This window comes from Ammodytes marinus (genome assembly GCF_949987685.1).
Source record: "Ammodytes marinus genome assembly, chromosome: 16".
NCBI classification, from domain to species: domain Eukaryota; kingdom Metazoa; phylum Chordata; class Actinopteri; order Uranoscopiformes; family Ammodytidae; genus Ammodytes; species Ammodytes marinus.
The window spans coordinates 19,458,867-19,479,071 of record NC_137220.1 but is presented as its reverse complement, the minus strand read 5'-3'; the positions used below and the strand labels follow the sequence as shown (position 1 = coordinate 19,479,071).

General features: G+C 41.6%; 1 protein-coding gene across 1 annotated transcript in view; it reads left to right on the top strand.

Moving 5' to 3' along the window:
* Positions 1-20,205, top strand: part of usp43b (ubiquitin specific peptidase 43b) — a gene marked incomplete at its 5' end in the record, with an annotated part of 57,689 nt that overhangs the window by 6,955 nt on the left and 30,529 nt on the right. Inside the window, 2 exons of the mRNA XM_080044116.1 lie at positions 589-732; positions 14,196-14,299. Of these exons, the coding sequence (XP_079900242.1) occupies positions 589-732; positions 14,196-14,299 (248 nt within the window). The remainder of the gene's footprint in view (positions 1-588; positions 733-14,195; positions 14,300-20,205) is intronic.

Here is a 20,205-nt window from a genome sequence, read left to right as displayed (position 1 = left end):
TGAGTTTAAGTAGTCTTCAACCCACTTTTAAGAATAATGTTATATACAACTCCCTTTTTAATTCTAAATTATTCAAATTTAGCTTGATTTGCATATCTGAAATGACTCTAGCATCACTCAAAGCGTTGGCCAGGTGCATACAAGGGGAGCATGAAGACTATTAGCGCACATTTGCAATTCTAGGATTCCTCTGATCAGCATTCTGTGTGAAAGGCAGGTTTAGAGCTGCCTAACGAGCACACCCGAGCTGTCAAAACCAGTAAACAGGAAGGCTTGAGATTCCCAGTTTTTTTTCGAGAGAGAGATAATTCTTTATCTGAGCAAGGCAGTTTTGTTTGGCTTCTTTAGGGAGCCACGACATCTTCAATTCTGACAAACTGTCAGATTATAAAAGGCAATTAAAAAAAATACTTATTTTTTTTTGTCAAATTTGGGATTATCAGAATAGGATTAATGGATATCAGTGTCAGTGTGACGGCAACAACACATTTTCCTTGCTTATGAAATTAACCTAATGAACTGATTGCTCATAATTATGTAGCTGTAGAAAGATGAAACTTTAATCAATTAATCGTTTCCCCTTTCTAGACTATAGTGTCCAAGTATGGATCACAGTTTCGAGGCAATTCCCAACACGACGCCCTGGAGTTTCTCCTGTGGCTGCTGGACCGCGTCCATGAAGACGTCAATCTGGCCACCCACAAAAACAACAAGACCAAGGCTCCCGGAAAGGTGAGAACCAAGCAGGCTTCTGAATCATTCTGCTTCTCACTAAAAACAGCATCCACTGTCATTGGAAATATTTGCCCCTATTGTAATATTTTATGATAAAGGTTCAAACTGCATGCCCAATTGATGCATAACTAATACATGACTCATTAGGGTTAGATACATGAATTAATGCATAATATATCGAGAACTCCTTTGGTGTGATGTATGGCGAAGCTATTGTTAGTCAAAGCGATTGTATGATATCTAACTGATCATCATTTTCTTAATGTTAAATCACGCTTAAGGCACACATTAATTAACATGTAATTATATTATTTTTAAAAGGGTAAGTTTCTCAGGCCAGTGCATTTCCTCACTTTTCCCCACTCTTGTATTTGCAATGTCGCCAATGATAGATGCTCTAAGATGAACAGTAGACACTGGCAAATCTTTACAGATGTTGTTCTTCCAGTCGTTCAAATCACAAATGTCCATCAATAATAAATTCTAACCACACTGATAAGGACATCTTGAAATGTTTTGATAATTCGACAGATAGCCTCTACATAGTTAAAGTAACTCTCTCTCTCTCTCTCTCTCTCCAGATTAGCACCTGGTGTCAAAATTTGTTCTGCAGTGCTCGGTTTTCATTTATCTACACACCAATGTGATAATTCAATGTGGGCAGCATCGCACTGTGTCTAACGCATTACCCGTCCTGATAATCCTTGAATGCAACTTTAAACTACTCTGCTGTGAGCGAGCAAGGCAGAATTTGCATGTATTATTAAACAAATGTTTTTTACTTTTTGAATTAGGCATCCCACGTTTTTGTGGCTCTATCGGGGCAATAACCAGCGGCATAATTTATGAGCAGTGCTACACTGGCTGTTCGTGAGTCATTCCAGATACATCCACTCAAAATTGGTGCCCCTTGTTCCCTGAGGCGCTAACTCTAACGATTTATTCTGTTGTTTCATCAATGTTGGATCGGGAGGTATCGAGACCAGGAAGTCTCACACTACCAAGGCTCTACATAGGATATTATAAGATTTCTTTTTTAATGAAATTGGTATGACCCACATGCATTGTCTCCGTATTGAATACTTGTATCAACTAAAAGGAAGAAAATATTTTCTACAAGGAACAGGAGTGCACCGTCAGCACAGAATAACACTCAAGGTCATATTGAAAGTTTTGGCTAGTCTGCAGAAGTACACCCAGCCCCTAGTCTCTGGCTTAGTTTATTCCAACACGGTTGATACTCAATCCCTCCATTAGCATGTGGGTGATTAAATGAGGCAGGGAGACAAATTAAGAGGAAGTGATACGGTGTGTGTGTGTGTGGGTGTGTGTGTGTGTGTGTGTGTGTGTGTGCGCGCACGCTTGTGTGCGTGTGACTGTCTAACAGGAATCGTGTGGACAATGTTCGCTGCCATCCTCTGTGGGATTCCAGCTCCCCTGTATCAATGCAAATCTTACACACAACTACAGAATATTCTGATATGCATAAACTAAGCTTCCATTGGCCCTTAATTCGGTACGAGAATGAATGATCGGGCGAGGTTTTGAGAGTAGTGGAGTAGCTGGAATGTGTCTTTGAGTGCACATGGCTCCTCAGAGGACATCACAGCAGGTTGGGACTGGAGAGCTGTTGATAAGGCCTGTCATGATGAGTCTGCAGCACCCTGAGAAATTGTCATTGCACCTTTTAACACCCTTGAGGTGTGGAGGACACAAGCCTTTCAATAACCTTTATCCTGGAACCTGAGATATGATGTTTTCAGAACCATTTGTTTGTGCTGACATTCATTGTCCCCAGAGGATCAACCCCACTGACATATTTGATCCCATTTGATAAACTTTTGAGGTTGGAATTAAAAAATATATAGGTTGGATGGAATTAGGTATAGATATCCACATAGCCTAGAGGCCTAATGACGTAAGTGAACCCCTGACCTTTCCAATTAGCACAAGCAGTACGTTTAGGTTTGCACCTATCCCATGAAATATCTTATAGAAGGACTGGCATGACACATGCGCCTCATCATCAGGTCAAATTTTTATTTTTTCAAATACTTTGGTTTATATTTAATCTAACAATATTCTCAACAGAATTATCTATATTGCTAATTATCAAATGTCTAACACGTTAATGGGCTAAAACCAAGTTGACGAACATAATAAAAATGAAACCTGATTTAATCAGCATGTTAGCATGCTCACATTGACAATGCTCATATGATGTAGTTTGACTCTTTTTCATGTACAAGGTATCAAGACACAGCTAAGGCCTAGAAGAGATTGTCTAGTTTGTCAGTGGTATTCTCTTTGCAGATGATGTTTTCCTTTTGGCTTCAGCAAACCGTAACCTGCACTAAATCTTTTGACGAAAAGACGTGTCAGATACAGGCAGTTGAGATGAAATGAGTCAGACTGTGCTGACTAAGTTCGCAAAGTCTGTCATGATTGCATTTTATGATGCATTAAAAGCAACATGCTGTATCTTTCTTAAAGAGTCAGCAGATGCCCGTAATAAGCTCTTGGTCTTAATTGCTGGAGGTACAGCTTTACTGTATATGAAACAGTCATCTTAGCCGCTTTGTATAGTCTATGATTAGTCAATTCCCTTGGTAAACGTTGTGTCAATTTACGGCACTGTAAAACCTCTGACATGTTTGATTGGGGATTATTTTACAATAATATAGTGCTGTGATAGAAAATTCTGTATATGTATAAATATCCCCTACAGTCTGAGAGGGAGAAGGAAGGGAAGAGAATCTCCATGGCCTCAGTCCAGAGCAGCAAATGTCTTGTGACAGTTGTCTCTTATGTTCGTCCAGGCCATGTGCCATCCGCCAGTGTGGGCTCTTTGCAGACACCGAGCTTGTCATGGATTTTAGTTTCTATCAGTGAGGAAACATGCGGACAGATAGGCCTCTGCTCAGTATCAGGAACGGGAGGGAAATGATTCCAGTAATTCCGTCTCCCCATGAATCACAGTCTACTCCTTGCCTTATTCTCTGATTTGTCTCCTTCAAACTTTTCGCATACTGTACCTCTGTAAGAATGTACAGTAAAGCTGTGGTATGCAGTCCACTGTTAGTGCTCCACCCACAAAAGGAGCTTTGTGAGGGCAGAGAGAGGGCCCCATTGAGGGCAGGAGAAGGGCAGCCGCTTAAATCGCACTCCACTGAAACTTAAAAGTACCACACAGGATAATTTTTTTAGTCTGTGATTGTTTGTTGGTTCACCTCAGTGTTAATCTCCTCTGCTGCCACCCCTGCTGGAGCTGCAGTGATGCTTGCAGAGTCATCCAGGGTCACAGCCAGCCCAATGGGAGGCGTCAGCCCCGTTTACCAGTCCATGCACGTTCACAGCCAAAGAGTCAGCAACTCCATCCTCTTCCGCAGCTAATTCAGGAGCCCATGGGCCTCTGCTAATTGCTTTTAAGCATGTGTTGTTAGTTACCACTTAGCACGGGAGAGACGGAGCTTGGTGAAAAAGCCCTGTTCTATGTTCGCTTGGGCTGGCTTTGTATTCGCGAGTGTCGGAGTTGTTGGAGCGAAAGTATTTTGTTTTTGTAATGGAGGGTGACAGTTCAAAATCCAGCACACGCAAAAGAAGATGCACACTACTACACACATTCACGATGATTTACCGTTGACTCCCCATGGCTCAGATAGCACACATTCTCTCCTGGTTTGTTGATAGTTTTTCACTTAGGAGACACAGTGCAAATGCGAATCTTGCTTTTTTCCTTCTCTCTCTCTCTCTCTCTCTCTCTCTCTCTATCTCTCTCTCTCTCTCTCTCTCTCTCTATGAATGTGGCTCTTTGTAAGTGGCAGGAAGAAAGAGACACTTGTTGTGCACCCATAGTACAGAGAGGGAGAGGTGAGACAGAGTTATCTGCAATAGTGTGGCAATGTCTTTTTTTGAGGGAGCAGGTTAATAGACTGAATTGCAATTGAATTATTGTCACTTTATGAGGGCTCACCTATAGTAGGGTGACAGCGGAAGGATTATTATAATGGATTATTGAACTTGTTAGCAATCGATAGGTGGTTCATCTGGCCAGTAATCACTGGAAAGTACAAGAAAATGAGTGTATTTACTTTTAACAAACAGGCCAGACAAAGTGTAAAACATTGTATTGCTGCTCAATTTAGAGGCTTAATTGGATTGGAGGACATTAACTAGATGAGAATGAACATGCTGGGCAGTTCAATCACATTATATTCTAATAACATTTTGCTTGGATCAACAAACAAGGGCTGTAGCTTTGAATACCTATAGTACATAACATTACATGGGTTACACCAACCTCTGAGTTCAGTTTGATCTGGGTGAGTGCTGTTTGTACGCTGAGTCTCATGTCGGCCCAGTGACTGTAAACACGTTTCCAGATTGGACGGATGTCTCACTACACAGTCATGATGAATTAATAATGGCGATTAACCAATATTCGATTATTTATTGACTTCCAAATGTATATGAAGTGCAGCTGTACATTAGCTCTCAGAGACAGCAGGTCTGTACTGTATGTTCCCAGTAATGCAGGACTGACTTCTTGATATGGGTGGATTAGCTGCTTCCTCATCCTCCTTCAGCATAACAATCACGATAGGGGCCGTCTTTGTTGTGCATTGAGTGTGCTCTCCTTACATCCAGACGGCAATCAAGACATTGTACCAAGGTCTGAAACTTCTTATTCACGTGCCCGGAAATGCACCTCTAAACTCCACCCTGCTGGACACGAATGGTTCTCGTGAATTTTGTATTATTTTCCTGCTTTGTGTATGTTTCCTCTCCGCTCCGCCTTTGATTCTGGCCGCCCTGCCAAGCTGAAATGGCTTCCTGTGGCTCAGAGCCACCCAGCTGGAAAAGCAGCTATGAAGGAAGGGTTAGAATATGACTGCTCTGTTTGAGGTGTCCCACCTCTAACCCAAGTCAGTGTTGATTGGCTGAAAGCCTTAAAGCTATAGTGTGTAACTCTTTCGTATAAATGAATGTCAGTTACATTCAAGCCAATTGCCAAATGGGTTGACAGAAAAGTTGATTAAGCCTATCAGCTCCACATAACTCTCTCTCAAATAAACCATGCTGATTTATTTGTCAGGGGCTGGCTAACTGTGGCACAGACACAATTAAGCCTCAACTGTCTGACTGCTCCAGACAACATCACAACTAGTTTAAAGAACACTTAATGGACATTTCTATAAACTGCACGCTCTAGAGGGAGCCCAGCCCGGAAAACATTTTCATTCTCATTAAGTTGTGAAGTGCTTTTAAAAAATAAAAGGAAACCAAATTACCATTTGCTTTTGTGGGATTTTGACACCTCAGAGAGGCTACGTAAGTGTAATTACTTTAACAGTTAAATATCCGTCAGTTCAAATTTATAAATCAGCAGCACGCAAAGCTTTATGAGTCACTGTTTGAACTCTCAAGGATTTCTCGCCATGTGTGCTTTGCCCGAGGAGAATAAAAAAACTCCGCACCTTGTTTTCCAGAGAAATGTCGTTAAATCAGCAGCCTGATTCGTTATTTAGTAAAAAGAAATTCCCGCACACACAAATTATTCCCAACCCTGCTGTGTTGGATTGGCAGACCCCAACAATTTAAGTGATTCGGATTTGCTGAGTGGAGGCTTTCCAGAGAGTGTGTCAATTCAATTGCCTGAAACCAGGCTGACTGAGATGATTTAAACAGTTGTTGATAGACATAATTTACACAGGGAGGCCTTCATGTCACGCCGGGTCCACTTTTAATGTGTTATCTAGGGTTAAATTGAATCTGCCTCTGAAAATAAATGGATTTGAAAAATAAATTATAATTATCTATCCAGCTCCACCGACAAATGCCAGTTTTAGAGAAAGAGCTTTGATTAAGTACCTACAGCAAAGTTTGTATTTCAATATTTTCTTGAACTTGTTTATTGCCATTTGTGGTATCCATTAAAACTCTACCTACGAGGCAGACCAGAGACTCCTTTATGCCTCAGTCGATTGATGTGTGTAGTCATTTCATTCTCATCTGTGGCACCACATTCATCAGTGGCAGCCACAGAAACAGGAGGGTAATAACAAACCTCATCAGCTCAGGAGGCTGACCCCGCTTTCATTAGAATTAATTTCCACCTCAGCCTCTCCTTTTGCTCTCTTCAAGACGGGATGCGTTTTCTCAGACATCTCACAAAGTCACATACTGCAAGAACCTTTCTAGTAAATTTCTCCCAAGTTTGTTCCTGGATATTGAGAGAATGCTGTTTAAACAGTCCCTGTTTGGGCCCCCCGTTTGAGCATAATACTGTTGTACTGTACAGAGGCAAATAAACAGGGAGCCAGAGAGCAGTGATTGACTCCACTGGACACTTCGGGCTCAAATTCTTTTTACCCCCGAAACCAAAACCTACCTGCAAAAACTGTAACTCTTCCAGTATGTTGCTTAAATTTGCTTAATTTGGGCAAAATGTTCAAAGTTAACAAGAATTGTTTTCTCTTATCAAGTGTGGTTGATCTTCATAAAAAATATATTCTGTCTAAAATAATCACTCAGCATGATTGTTTAATTACTCTTAAGTACAAAAACTATTAGTAGTAAACTTTGGGTACCGTTAGCCACGTCCAAATGTAGCATAGCTTAGCACTAATTCTGAAAATGAGGACACACAGCTCTTACTTTATCAGCTGGTTACGTCACAACCTTGCTGTGGCAACAAGACCCCTGTTGTTTCCAATCTGTGTGCTAAGCTAAGCTAACAGCTGCTGGAGTCAACATATTTACCATACAGACAGACATAACACTGGTGTCAAACATATCTTACACTGCAAGAAAACTCAAACTATTCCATAAATTAGTACTTATTTATTACAAACTCATACAACTGCAGCCTTTGTACAAAATACAAACCTGAATAAGGCGCCAGTCCATCACAGTTAGAATACCAGAAGGCTCTTATTTTTTTATGGGATTGTGATAAGAAACATTGAAAACCCAGCAGTGCCTTTACTCAGACAGAGAAAAAGGGGTCAGGTAATAAAGTCTTGGTTGTTCCTACTGTGAGTATATATCCACTGAGAACAAATAGCTCTTAGAAAAATGAAAGGGTGTAGAGGAAAAGGTTTAGAGAGGCCAGCTGCCAAGATTCATCATAGTGTTCCCATGTCTGAAGTTAGCACAATCATTATATTTACTCAGACACATTCTCAGTAAGTTATCTCTTACCTCTATGGATTGACTCAGTCCTAGGTCAGATCTGTTGGGTGTTAAGAGAAATGTTCTTCAAGTCTATGGCATATACAGTCATCAATCACAACGCTCAGCTTATGTCTACCTTTTAAAATGTGGCTCAATCCCAAAACAAAGGGCTATTTGCAACTCTCACCCACACAGTCTGTCAGAAAGCGTGTTGACGGAGCATCAAGAATTATTAGGCCCAGAGAACAGAGCCCCCTCCCTGACGATTGCATCTTGGCTTCCTTTTGTCTCTGTTCCTGTCACTATGTCTGTCTGATCCATCACAGTTTTATTCCCTTCACTCTGTCTCATTTCATCTGTCTTGTTAAAAGCTTTCAGAATTTCATTTCCATCTGGCAATGATGAAATCCATTTTGAGGCCGTCGCTCTCTTGTCATTCAGATTCTTGCTCTCAGGCTTGAAGAGGCAGCATAAACAACACTAAGGGTAGGATTCATTGAGGAGCCTTTTGTGGCTCGCCTAACATGATAAAACAAGATACCACAGCTACCACTAAAGATAAAACTTTCATACTTCATTTCTATTTTTGACTGACGCTTCACAGTTTCATGATTTTAAATCATACTGAACATTTCCGCCAGATGCGTTGCTCAGAAAGACTCAATCTTTTTGAAAATGTACTTTATTTCTCTTCTCTTGGAATTTAATTGGAATTTCTTGGAAATGTTTCTTCAAATGCTAACACAATTACTCTAACAATACTGACACAGTGATGCGATGTTAAAGGCATGCTCAGAGATCGTAATCCAGAACCCTTTTTGTCAAAATCAGCAAATATCTACTCACCATTCTCTACCTGTCCATCGTGTGTGCACTATGAAAAATAGCTGGGTATTTATACACAGCCTCGGCTCCGTCAACAGCAATCTAAGCGCCTTGCTTGAAGCCGGCAGCCAACCAGTATGTCGGGGATGGATGCTTCGAGGACAGCCCGGGCCACTCGCTCTGAGCGTCAAATATTGCCCCTGTTTTTGAGTAAAAACAAACAAACGGTCTCTGGAGATCGTATACATCACCTTTAAGCAGTTAATATTCACTGCCTTGGTTAGTGTGTTAGGTGCTAAGATTTGCTTATTAGAACAAAAGATAAAGTTCAGCTCAGGCCGATGGATGTTGGCCATAGATGCTAAAATAATGTAAGGGGTCAACAAAGTGAAAGTAATTCATCCTGCAGCAAACAAGATTTTCAACGGCATCCACATACCATATTTTATGGTCAATCGTACCATTATTCTGAAAAAGCCTCAACTGCTGGGCAAGTCACCTTTTCTCTGTGAACAAACTTGACTTTGTGACACTCTATTGATCACAATGGCAGAAATCCATTATGTTGATTGTATCTTGGCTCAGAGGTGAGGGCACAGAACAGGATCCACGGAGCCATTGGAGAACTTTGTATTTTGATCAAAGACAGTTCATCAGAACCGATGCTTGCACACAGGGAATCACCATGGTGGATACGGGTTGCAATATAATGCCAAAATAATACTTTTCCCATAGTGAAACTTTAAGACAAACTTAACATCTGACAGCCATGAGGTGATTAAGATGGACTATGGATATACTGTATACATACATGTATTCTCCCAGTTGTTTTAGTGAAAACACAAGTCTCACTGTATAACATCTATGACCTTAATGGTGTCTGCTATCTAGACAGGTGAACTGACCAGCTGCTTCAGGGCCACATCTTCTCAGTCAAAACTAGAGCAGACTGAGCCCCGCAGACTGTACTATACAGCTCCTGTAGGCACAGCAGTCATTCCGTTTCAACCGAGAGGTCACTTTGAGTCCATGCAGCGATCTCCAGGCACTTAGCATGTCTATACAAATGCAGCAATCGCACACAGGGGATAATGGGCCGAGGGGTCGGGGAAAATAGCTTAAATCGTCTCTATCATTGGAAGCTATTTATAGAGACGGACTCACGCGACAGGGGGCAGCGTTGAAGGAGACTGTCCATTATTTATCAAAGCGCTGTACGTCAGATATGTTTACTACTTTGACTTTCTGAGTCTTTCAGTTACTCAATAACACTCTCCTGTCTCTCGCTCCATCTCCATCTGACGTTATTGACACACACACTCACACACACATGCAGCATCTCTCCCATCTCTCACTCTTTGTTACAGTTGGTTCTTGTTCTCGATCACTTCTTTATAGTGCTTTTCTCCAGCACATGTCCATCCTTGTGTGTTTCCATAGCGTGTTTAAATTATTCACATCAGGGCCATTACTGTGACCTGCCCAATCCCACCCCCCATTTACAATCTATCTTCCACCACCATCCAGGATGAGACAGGTGGTCTGTGAGGGCACATTTCCTGTATCTTCACCACAGTGAGAGTGAAAGTGCCTGAGTTCCTTTAGAGATGGGTCCACTCACAGAGACAAATCACTCCCGGCAACATTTTTTGGGGGTGAATTATTGAAAGCCTCCCACCATGGGACAGAGTGCCCCGTTAATCTCTGCGTTTTCAGGCTTTCAACTCTGTAGTATGGATGTCCAGGAGTCAACAACTTCGGATTTTTAACGAAGACTTGGGCCTGTCGGCTTTTGCAACCTCGCTGCTGAAATTGATAATGAATAAACGCAATGCTGTTTCCACGGTTGCCAAATCTCTTTTTAATAACGTTGATCTCGCTGGGGAATCCCCTCTGAGCAAAATAAAAGGAAAAACAACAAGCGTGAGCATTTTTTTTTACCACTTATTTAGTCATTATTGTACTTATGTGCATATTCAATTGACGCGCTTCCTCTCGCGAAAAAGAAATCCCAGCCTGTGAACTCTGGCCTCCTGCAGACGGTGCTGAGCCAGTGGCCGGGCTCCGGCCCACCACTCGGTTGTGAGCTGTATCTTAGTCATTTATCTAAATCCCAGAAATCAATTACAGCACACCAAGGTGCCAGGGTGAGGGATTTAGGTTTTAATTTTCTCCCAGCTCCTCGGGCACTGGCTTGAGGCTGACAAATTACACAAAGGTAGACAATTCTCTGGCTTTACATATCTTGGATATTAGCAGTTGCGATTGTATGTGTGTTTACATTACTCTGTGTTAAACTTTCATACATGAGTTGCTATGGTTTGACCGGAAAATAGTGCTGGTTTTAGGAGGTTCTCTCTGTTTGGCCATTACCTTAATTAGCCTTTAACTGTTCCATACATATAAAAATTCTAGAAACCTCATTATGGCAAATAGTATTTCTCCACCAGCTGCTGACACTTTTACTACACTCTGTTGCCACAGTTATCTTTAGTTCAAATGAAACACAATTATTGGCTAGTCTTTGTTCAATACTGTTAGCCAGTTGGTGATAAGAGAAGTACCAGTGGAGTGGAGTGAAGAGCTGGCAAGCTTCTTACAGCTCTACCCACGTTCACTGCTCCACAGGTGGGCTACCCTACCCGCTGCTAAAAGGTGCCTTCACCCGAACTGACCCTAATATACTCTAAGTACAGCCAAACAGGCACCAAATGCTTCCCTATCCAACCAGCTACCTTGAAGGAAAGTACGTGAGTGGCACAAATAGAAGCACTGTAAGAGGTAAACAGATGATAGTTGTGTGTACAAGTCTTACCTGCAGTTTGTATGAGCCTATGAATAAAAGTAAGCAATTAAAACCTATGGAACGAGTGGACATTCGAAAGTTTCAACTGTTAACTGTAGGCTACACGGCACGCGTCAAACACCATACCGACATGCAGCCTAGCGGCTAATGGAAAGCTGCTACAAGCACTTTGGTGAATAGCTCCAAAATATCTATGCCAAAATAAAACAAACCAATCTACACTCTCACTCCCCCGAGATAAACCAAATCAGCATCCCCTATTTCTGGCATGGGAGGTGGCAACACAAGCTAATTCACACCTAACTCCTAAAATATTTATTTCCCGGAAGAAGTCCCCAATCATCACGAAACAGCTCATAGTGAGTGATAATGACCTTACCTTAGCAGTTGCTTATTAATTAAATTAACGCAGAGCAAAAACTGGAGATGATTTAGGTGTGGAGGTCAGCTGCATCAAAGTTTTATGTAGTGTGCGGTGCAGTTGTGGGAGGAGAAGTTGACAGACCAACCAACCAAATAACAAACCTCTATATGTTTCAGCATGTGATGCAAAATGTGCGACTGTAAAAAAAGGATTTACCCACCGTAAGCTTTTCACATTTTTCTGTTTACTTTAAATAGAACTTATCTGATTTTTTCCCCCCCTCCCTTTATCGCCTACCTGTTTAATCGCTTTTTTTTATCAGTTTGAAGTTGGCATATTTTTCTGACAACCAATTTTAACGTTTACATCTTAATTTGAGACGGGCACATGGCACCACTTGAGAGGGAACCCCTGCTCTGTCACAGTGCAGGATTTGCTATCTGGCTACGATCACTTAGATGGGCAAGGCCTTATCACAGCCACATGTCAGTGACTGATGTAGCCCAACCCACTCTCTCGCTGTGCTTTAATGTCCACATCGTCAACAGCTACTGTTACACCGCTGACGCCTTGTCGTCTTTTGACAGCAGAGCTTGGCATGGATTTCTGAGAAGTGATAAGACCGACCGAGTCTGCACTGTGTCTGGCCACAGTGTTGCTTTGTTATCGCTACATGAAGATAGCAATGGAATCCATTACCAAGTATGTGGAGGGAAAAAAGGGGAGTGAAATGCTGGGCCTGATTTCAGTGCCTTTGATTAGAAAAGTCTGAAGGGGTTTGTACTCTTAACCTCATCACCTCATTCCTAACACTGTATGTTGCATGTTTTAGCAGTAAAAAGAAGATCAGCTGGGGTCTAACCTCTCCTTTTGTCAGTCCTGACATTCTTGTAGGGAGAATATGACTAAGGGATAGAAAAAATCCCCTGACATCCATGCAAAAGAGGGAATGGTTGGTGAGCGAGGGGGTGGAGATCTTGTCTTTGTACGTGTCTGCCGGAGCATGGTGCAGCAGGTCAGCTTTCAGTCCTCCTCGCGCTCGGCCCTTTGCAAAAGCTCAAATGCTTCGTTGCAGAATAGCCTCGGGATTTGAAAATGGTGGCGAACTGTAAAGGACTCATCCTGTCTCTCTGCATGTCACTGTCCAACAATGATTACACACACACACACACACACACACACACACACACACACACACACACACACACACTCAACTTCCCGAGTCCCCTCCAGAAATTGTAAACCTCCTTTCAGCTCTGTTTGTGGAGGTCATGGTCGAGCTGCCAGCCTGGGAACAGTGGCAGCCAGTATGGGACCAGGAGCTGGGACCACTAAGAGGAATAGTAAACAGAGCGAGAGCGTGTGTCAATAGAGAAGGCTCGGAGAGTGCATTTCCGTTTGGCCTGGCCGGCCCCGGTGTAAAAGCACAGCTGAAGTGATATGATGACTTAATGCATTCTCAAGTACCTGCCTTGTAGATGGGCTATTATGGGGCGGATGGCGTGCAAGCTAACAAGGTGCTCGTATGGCAGATGATGGCCTCTTATGCAGAACAAGGTAACTGCAAGGAAGTTTTTCCAGGACATTTTCTTCCCCGCCTGACAAAGTGTGAAGTGGAGATATGACTGCTGCTTATTATAACTTTGAGCACTTTCAGATTTTGGACCTCTGCACAGCCACCGTTCCACAACTGAACGAAATTGACATTTAGAAAAGTAATTATTTTGAGGAGCTGGGTGAGAAAATGTAAACCACACTCACGTCTGTGTATTAAATTGGAAAGAGCGAAATCCAGATCAGCCAATTAGCATAGCTTACTGGCTAACAGAGGAAAGTCGCTCGGCTCATATACGTAAGTCATAAAATAAATAAAAACCTCATTATTGTTCTGTTAAACTGCTGCTGAAGGTTATTCCGTTAGTTCTGTGTCATTAACTCACAGCAGTGTTTGTGGGACACTCAGTGTGTGTGCCATCCCACACATTTGTTTTGTGACCTTGTAAGTCTTTCATTGATCAATCTCTGTTAGTTTTTTCCCACTGCTCTTTCATCTTCATCCAAGGCCAGCTTCCTCTCTGTTGTAGGTGAGTCAATAAAAGAATATAGACGAGGGCTTCCCAGGGGGTTATGTTTGGGTCTGTGCTTTCCACCACTTTTTAAATGTTGTTCTATGTTGCACCATCACTACAGGCAGTATAAGTTTCTTCTCACTATGACGACTAGTGATGGATCTCTGAGAGTGTGACAGCATTGTGTTTATTATGTATGGCCTCTTCCTCTGTGATGCAGGGTCCTGGTGGAGCTGAGGAGGTGCTGTCTCCTGACCCATCCCAGTCCCAGCAGGCCAGAGTCCAGCATAGCTTTGTCCAGGAACATTTCCAGGCACAGTACAAGTGAGTCACCTTTCCCTCACATACAACACGCACACCTGCCCGAAAAACTGCACAAATATAGCAATTCCCCTGTTTTGTCCAATCTTTGCAACAGTCAGCAAGGCAGAACTGTCAAACTTTGGGTTCCTCTGCAGGTCAAAGCTGTGTGGATGAGGCTGAAGTTTAAGTTAAACTCTGTATTTAAAAGAGTTTGGAGGATGGTGTTTGCTTTTACCAAAGCCAAAAATACGAGAGCAAATACGTTAGAAAAGGGATGTCTTTTTGCCCTAAGAAGGAAATGTTAGCAGGCCCAGCTAACTTCCATTAGCCTTACTGACCTCTTCTGAAACTCATTTGTTTTGTAGGCTACCATATCAAAATGTAGGCCAAAGTTAGCGGATCTGTTTTGCTCTATCTCTAGGCCTATTCATTTGGAGGAAGTTTACACTCCAGCAAACCCTAGCTAGTAGCTATACTCATTATTCGTGATAGCGATATGTTAGCGAAACCCATTAATTAGCAATCATAAAAGCCTTTCTCCTTTAAAAGTAAAACATACATTTAAAATAAAAACGTTATAAAACAAGCAATAACTAGCTGTACTGCACTGCAAAATAATATTGTTTTTGTCTTCTACATGTTTAATCAACTGGTAAGGATGCTTATTTGGTGATGCAGCCTTATTGAAAATCTTTAAGCGTAACATCATGTAGCCATTAAGTTCATACTTAAATCCTATTGGTATATTTGTTTTAATTCGTATCGACTCGGCTTGAAACATTACAAATTTAGCCAGAAAGCTTTTTTAACCAACTCATTCCGCTAACATATAATTAGCTAAGAAGCTACAGCGGTCTTAAATCAGTAAGCAATAGTAGTCAATTCCGTCGAAATATTGCCTCGAAATGTGGTCTTTTCATTACAAAGAGCTATTTGTGTTTCCCATAACCATGTTTTTTATTTTTTTTTAAGATTATTCTTTTTGCATTTTTCATGCTTTTACTGACAGTGCAGAGGGACAGAGATGAAATGGGGCATAGAGGGGAATGACTAACCACTACAACACGAGTACCCCTCCTACATGTAAAGCCTCTTTTATTATATTGTACTGTATTTGTCCCATTATCTTTAGGTTATGATAGGATTTATTTTCCTTTTTCTCTAGACAGCATAAATAATTTGCTGAGTCTCAAAGTTTAGTATTCTCCTGTCACCAGGCTTCATGCTAGAAAAATACAGTACAAACTATAATATATGCCATCTCGGACGCCTTACAGCCAAAGACTGTCCGCCTCCTGATGTTAGCAGCAGGAAAAAGGCTGATATATTTAAGCCTCAATTTATAAAGCTCCACTTTGGGGATTTGGGCACCGGAAATAAGCAGAGGAACACTATACTTTATACCTTATTCATTAACTATGGTTAAGCAGTGCAGTGGAGAGCCTGGCGTTGGTGGTGGAGAGGGCTATAAAGAGGAATGCCATCACGGGGAGAGCGGCCATGGACAAACTTTTAAATTATTTGTCATTCTCTGTGGCATTTGTTAATACAGATTTGTTCACAACAACATCGACAAAATAATGTTAGTAATTTGCTGACAGTCTGTGTTGATGTTGATGTACTTTTATCTGGAGGAAAACAGCATATTCCCTCTCAGTGACTGCCTTGTGAATTGTGTTTACTGTACAACAGATCGACTGTTGTGTTGTCAGATGGTCTAAATGTCAGACTGCCCTGCTCTTGAAAAGGTCACAGCCCTAAACCACCACTAAGAGTTCTGTGTTTTGTCTAACATGTTTTACCCACACACACACACACACTGTTGCTCTGGATAAGTGACTGAAATATATATCTGTGTGACACCTGCGTAGAGACTGGTCCACCACACATTACAAAGCCTGGCCATGCATTTATGGTATTTAGGCTTCATTAATCAGCTGATGTCATAAAGATGTCCTTATTTCTATTACACAGAGGTCCCCTGAGACACATATGCCTGGCTAGAAGAACAGTCAATTTTGCCCAGGCCCTCCAGTAATTACAAAGCAGTGAAGAGCGGTAATAATCTAAAGGTCTGATGAAAAACCTCCCCTGGTAGCTCTCCAAGGGAAACAAAAGCCCCTTTAGTACTTGCACCTATTTCAAGGTCTTACCTTTTGTGCGGTATGAATAACAGTTATTGGGGTTATTAGCTGTTCCAGTGGTCACCTATTACCGCTGTACTTTGTTGAGAATTTAAAAAGGTATTTTCTTTTATAAACCAGTTACTATTGGTTACTGTGGTGATGCATTGTAACCCCCCCCCCCCCCCCCCCCCCCAAAAAAAAAGGCTTTTCATCCATACTGTATTGTCATTTTTTATGCAGCTGGAAGTTCCATGACTTACATTAAGGGGAGATGAACATGCATTTAAGGTTTTCACATAAGAAGTACATACATAATCTGTCAGCTGGGGCCTTCTGGGTGATGTCGAGGTTTGTCCAGACAAGACATCAGTGCGCCATGTCTGGTCCGAGAAAACATTGGGAAGTTTGCACTGCAGATTTGTTGCGGTCATTTTGAAAACCATTTACACAGTGGTCAAGTACTCACAGCTATTTATCTGGACGTTGTGGGGAATGCACTCCGTAGGCAATTAATTGCGTACTCTTTTATCCAGTCATTTTATAATGTATAGGCCACTTCCTCTTGCTTTGCTTCATCCCTTCAGTTAGACCAATGCGTTCCAATCTTTCTGTCTTCAGAAGTACCTTCTGTATCCAGCTCTAACACCATCTGGACTCCATAGACCACTGACCCCAAGGACTGATTATCGAACATCAACCAAAAATTCAATCTATTTAATCAATTATTTATTTTAATTTTTTACTTGTCCCTCCAGACTGAACTGCTTATATCTTGTTTCTCAGTACCATCTTCCATCTGTTAATTCCTGGGAAAATTGGCAGCTTTGTGCAACTGCCCGTAATACATCTGTCTGAGAGCATCCTTTAATTGCTACCCTCCTCACTGTTAAATGTCTCAGCCATGACAACTTGGGTGTGTCTAGACGGGAAGCAGCTGTCTGGCAGGCAGAGATGTGTTACTCTCACAGGTTGACTGGGTGAGATGATACGGAGGGAAGTACATTTTTACCATTCAAATGCATAACATGACTGTGACGTCTAAATGGAAATGTATTAACACTGCTGGGGTTGGACTCTTGACAAATATTTCTTGACTCCTGTCCCTCTCTCTTCCTCTGTGTCCCAAGGGCACACCACTGCCGGAGTCTGCGTAAAACTTGGCAATTCAGTGTCCGATGTGATACAACATGTAGGGTTGACAGAGCGAAGAATTATCCTTGTAATAGCCCTGTTTGTCACAATGCAATCATCACGGCCATTATGCATGTTCAAACAAATTAAATCTAAGCGAGCCAAGGCCGAGAGTTATTCGATTTTAATTTATTTATGTTATCTGTCATCACATGCTGAAGCTGAGCAAGAAATCAGTCACCCAGGCTTCATTTTATATTACATTTAGTGGCATTTTAAGAAGAGTATAAAACACGGCTCTTTTCAAAAGATCAGAATTTATTCAATCATTGCTCTTTACCCACTTTTAAGTAAATCTTGAAATCAGATCAAACACTGTGATCTTTGTCCATGTTGTGGGTGGGCTGCAGTCGGTCGGTGGGGACTGCGCTGAGGTGCCTGTCTGTGGAGCATTGTTTGATCACAGGCAGGCAGAGCCAAGTGACGGGCAGCCGAGCGTTTCAGATTACAGACGTGGTGCAGTTTCAGAGGGAGCGCAGCTCGTCTTACCGCGGTGCCACTTTCTCTCAGGGACCCTCACGTCTAATCTCTCTGAATCGGTCGGACCGTCTGACCTTTGCTTAGATCATATCTCCTGATTTATTTGTTACGGTTTGAAGGGCAGAACTGGGTAACCGGTAATTTGGAGTGTACAGGCCCAGCCGTTTTATTGTAATTTCAATAAGTAAATTATGAGGAGCACTTTAAGGTTTATGTCTTTTCCATTTAGGAATAGTTGAATAAACTACTGTTCATCCCCCAACAGAGGATTGCTGCCAGGCCTGGTCAGACAACTAAACTGCCCGTCTATTTGATTTAAGTCTATAGAGACGTTTTGTTTTTTTAATTGTTTAAATCAATTAGACAAAGATACCTGGGTGATGCATTACTCAATGCTCTGGCAGGCTGTGGGCGGTGCAAAGCATCAAACTCAGAGTCATTTCAGCTTGGCTGTGTCTAAGACAGGGGGCCACATACCTTTCCACCTTTGCACGCTTCCTCCATTAGAGCATCACCAGAATATCACCTCTTCCCTTTTACTCCTTTTCTCTTTTTAAGTGTTTTAGAGCAGTTCCAGGCCACATCTATGTTTTAGTGGAGGCTGAGTGGCATTTGTATGCATGGAGTGCAGCTACCCTCACTGTTTCCTGGCGAGAATAAGACATCCGTAGGGCAGCCATTCTACTCTGCCAAGAGGGATAGATCCACTAAGAGCCAGTTTCAGCTGGGCTTCCTTGAATAGAGCTTTATTCACTCCTCCGTCCTCCCCCTCCCACTGGGTCTGTCAGGTGCCTTCCTATAAGGAAAACACATTTGAACAGTTCATCTGTGGCTTCATTTCCCGTGGTAGTGTGGCGTGTGAAGGTCATAAACGTTCAACACTCATAAGCTTGGGGATTTAAAGTCTCAATGTAAAAAGTATGTGGATTAGGAGAAAGAAGGAGTATTATTAGACATGGTCTAAAAGGGAATTTGGCATTTGAAATAAATCAGTTAATGTTCTTGATTTTTCTTTGTGAGGTTCAAGTCTCCTCACACTCAATATTTCACTCTATCTATTTTATTGCTGCTGCACTGTGCTTCACACCGGCCTATTACCAATTTATGCACAGCATGGTGCTTGCCAATTACAGTAGCAGTGGTGAATCATATTCTAAAGATATGGAAGATGTGAAAGTAAAAACCTGAATAAATGAGGGGAGAAACATAACTACGCTTTCACACAGGTATACTGCATTGTACAATTAAGCAATTGGCATACAATCATGCTCGGTGACAGGTATACAAATTCTGGGCAGGCTCAGTTTTAGATCAAACAAAAAGATCTAAGTGACTTTGAAAGAGGGTTCATTGTTGGTGCACGGATGGCAAGAGACAGTGTTTCCATAGGAACAGTAGATGACTTGACATGAATTTAAATCAACCAATTATTCACCACTTTTAGCTAACTATTTTAACTGTTTATCATTAGTTTTAGATAACTATTTTTACTTGATATTCATTAGTTTTAGCTGACTATATACATTTATTATTCATCACCTTTAGCCTATCTTTTTTAAATGTTTATTTTCCCGTAGGCCTATTAGCCTGTTCATTACTGTAAGCTAACTTTAACTGTATCATCATTCATTAGTTTAAGCTAACTATCTTAACTTATCTTTCATTACTAAGCTAACTATTTTATGTTATTCTGTGACTTCTTGCTGTCTGTTTTTACCATCTATCATTAAGTATTGGCTCTTATTCAAGAGCCCAAAACATAGCTAGCGTGTTTACAGATTTGTTGCAGATTACTTATATCAGGATATATTTTTTCGTTGAGCTATTCCAATCATTCCTCGTACCCCTTGACAACTGAAGGAGAAGCCTACCCTTCGGGGTCCAAGTAATCCTGTTTGGGAATGACTGGTTTAAATGACGATGGCCAATAGTGAGTTTTATTTAAATATAGCTGTATATTTGAATCCTTTGTCTGTCTGACGGATTAATGTCAAATCCATACAAAATCATTTTGGTTTACACACAATGACGCTCCTTCATATAATCAAAGCAGTTGATAGAAAGCACCAGTTGAAGATTCACTTGATCGCTGTGTGTTTATCCAGGAAATCTTACACAGATTACCTCTAA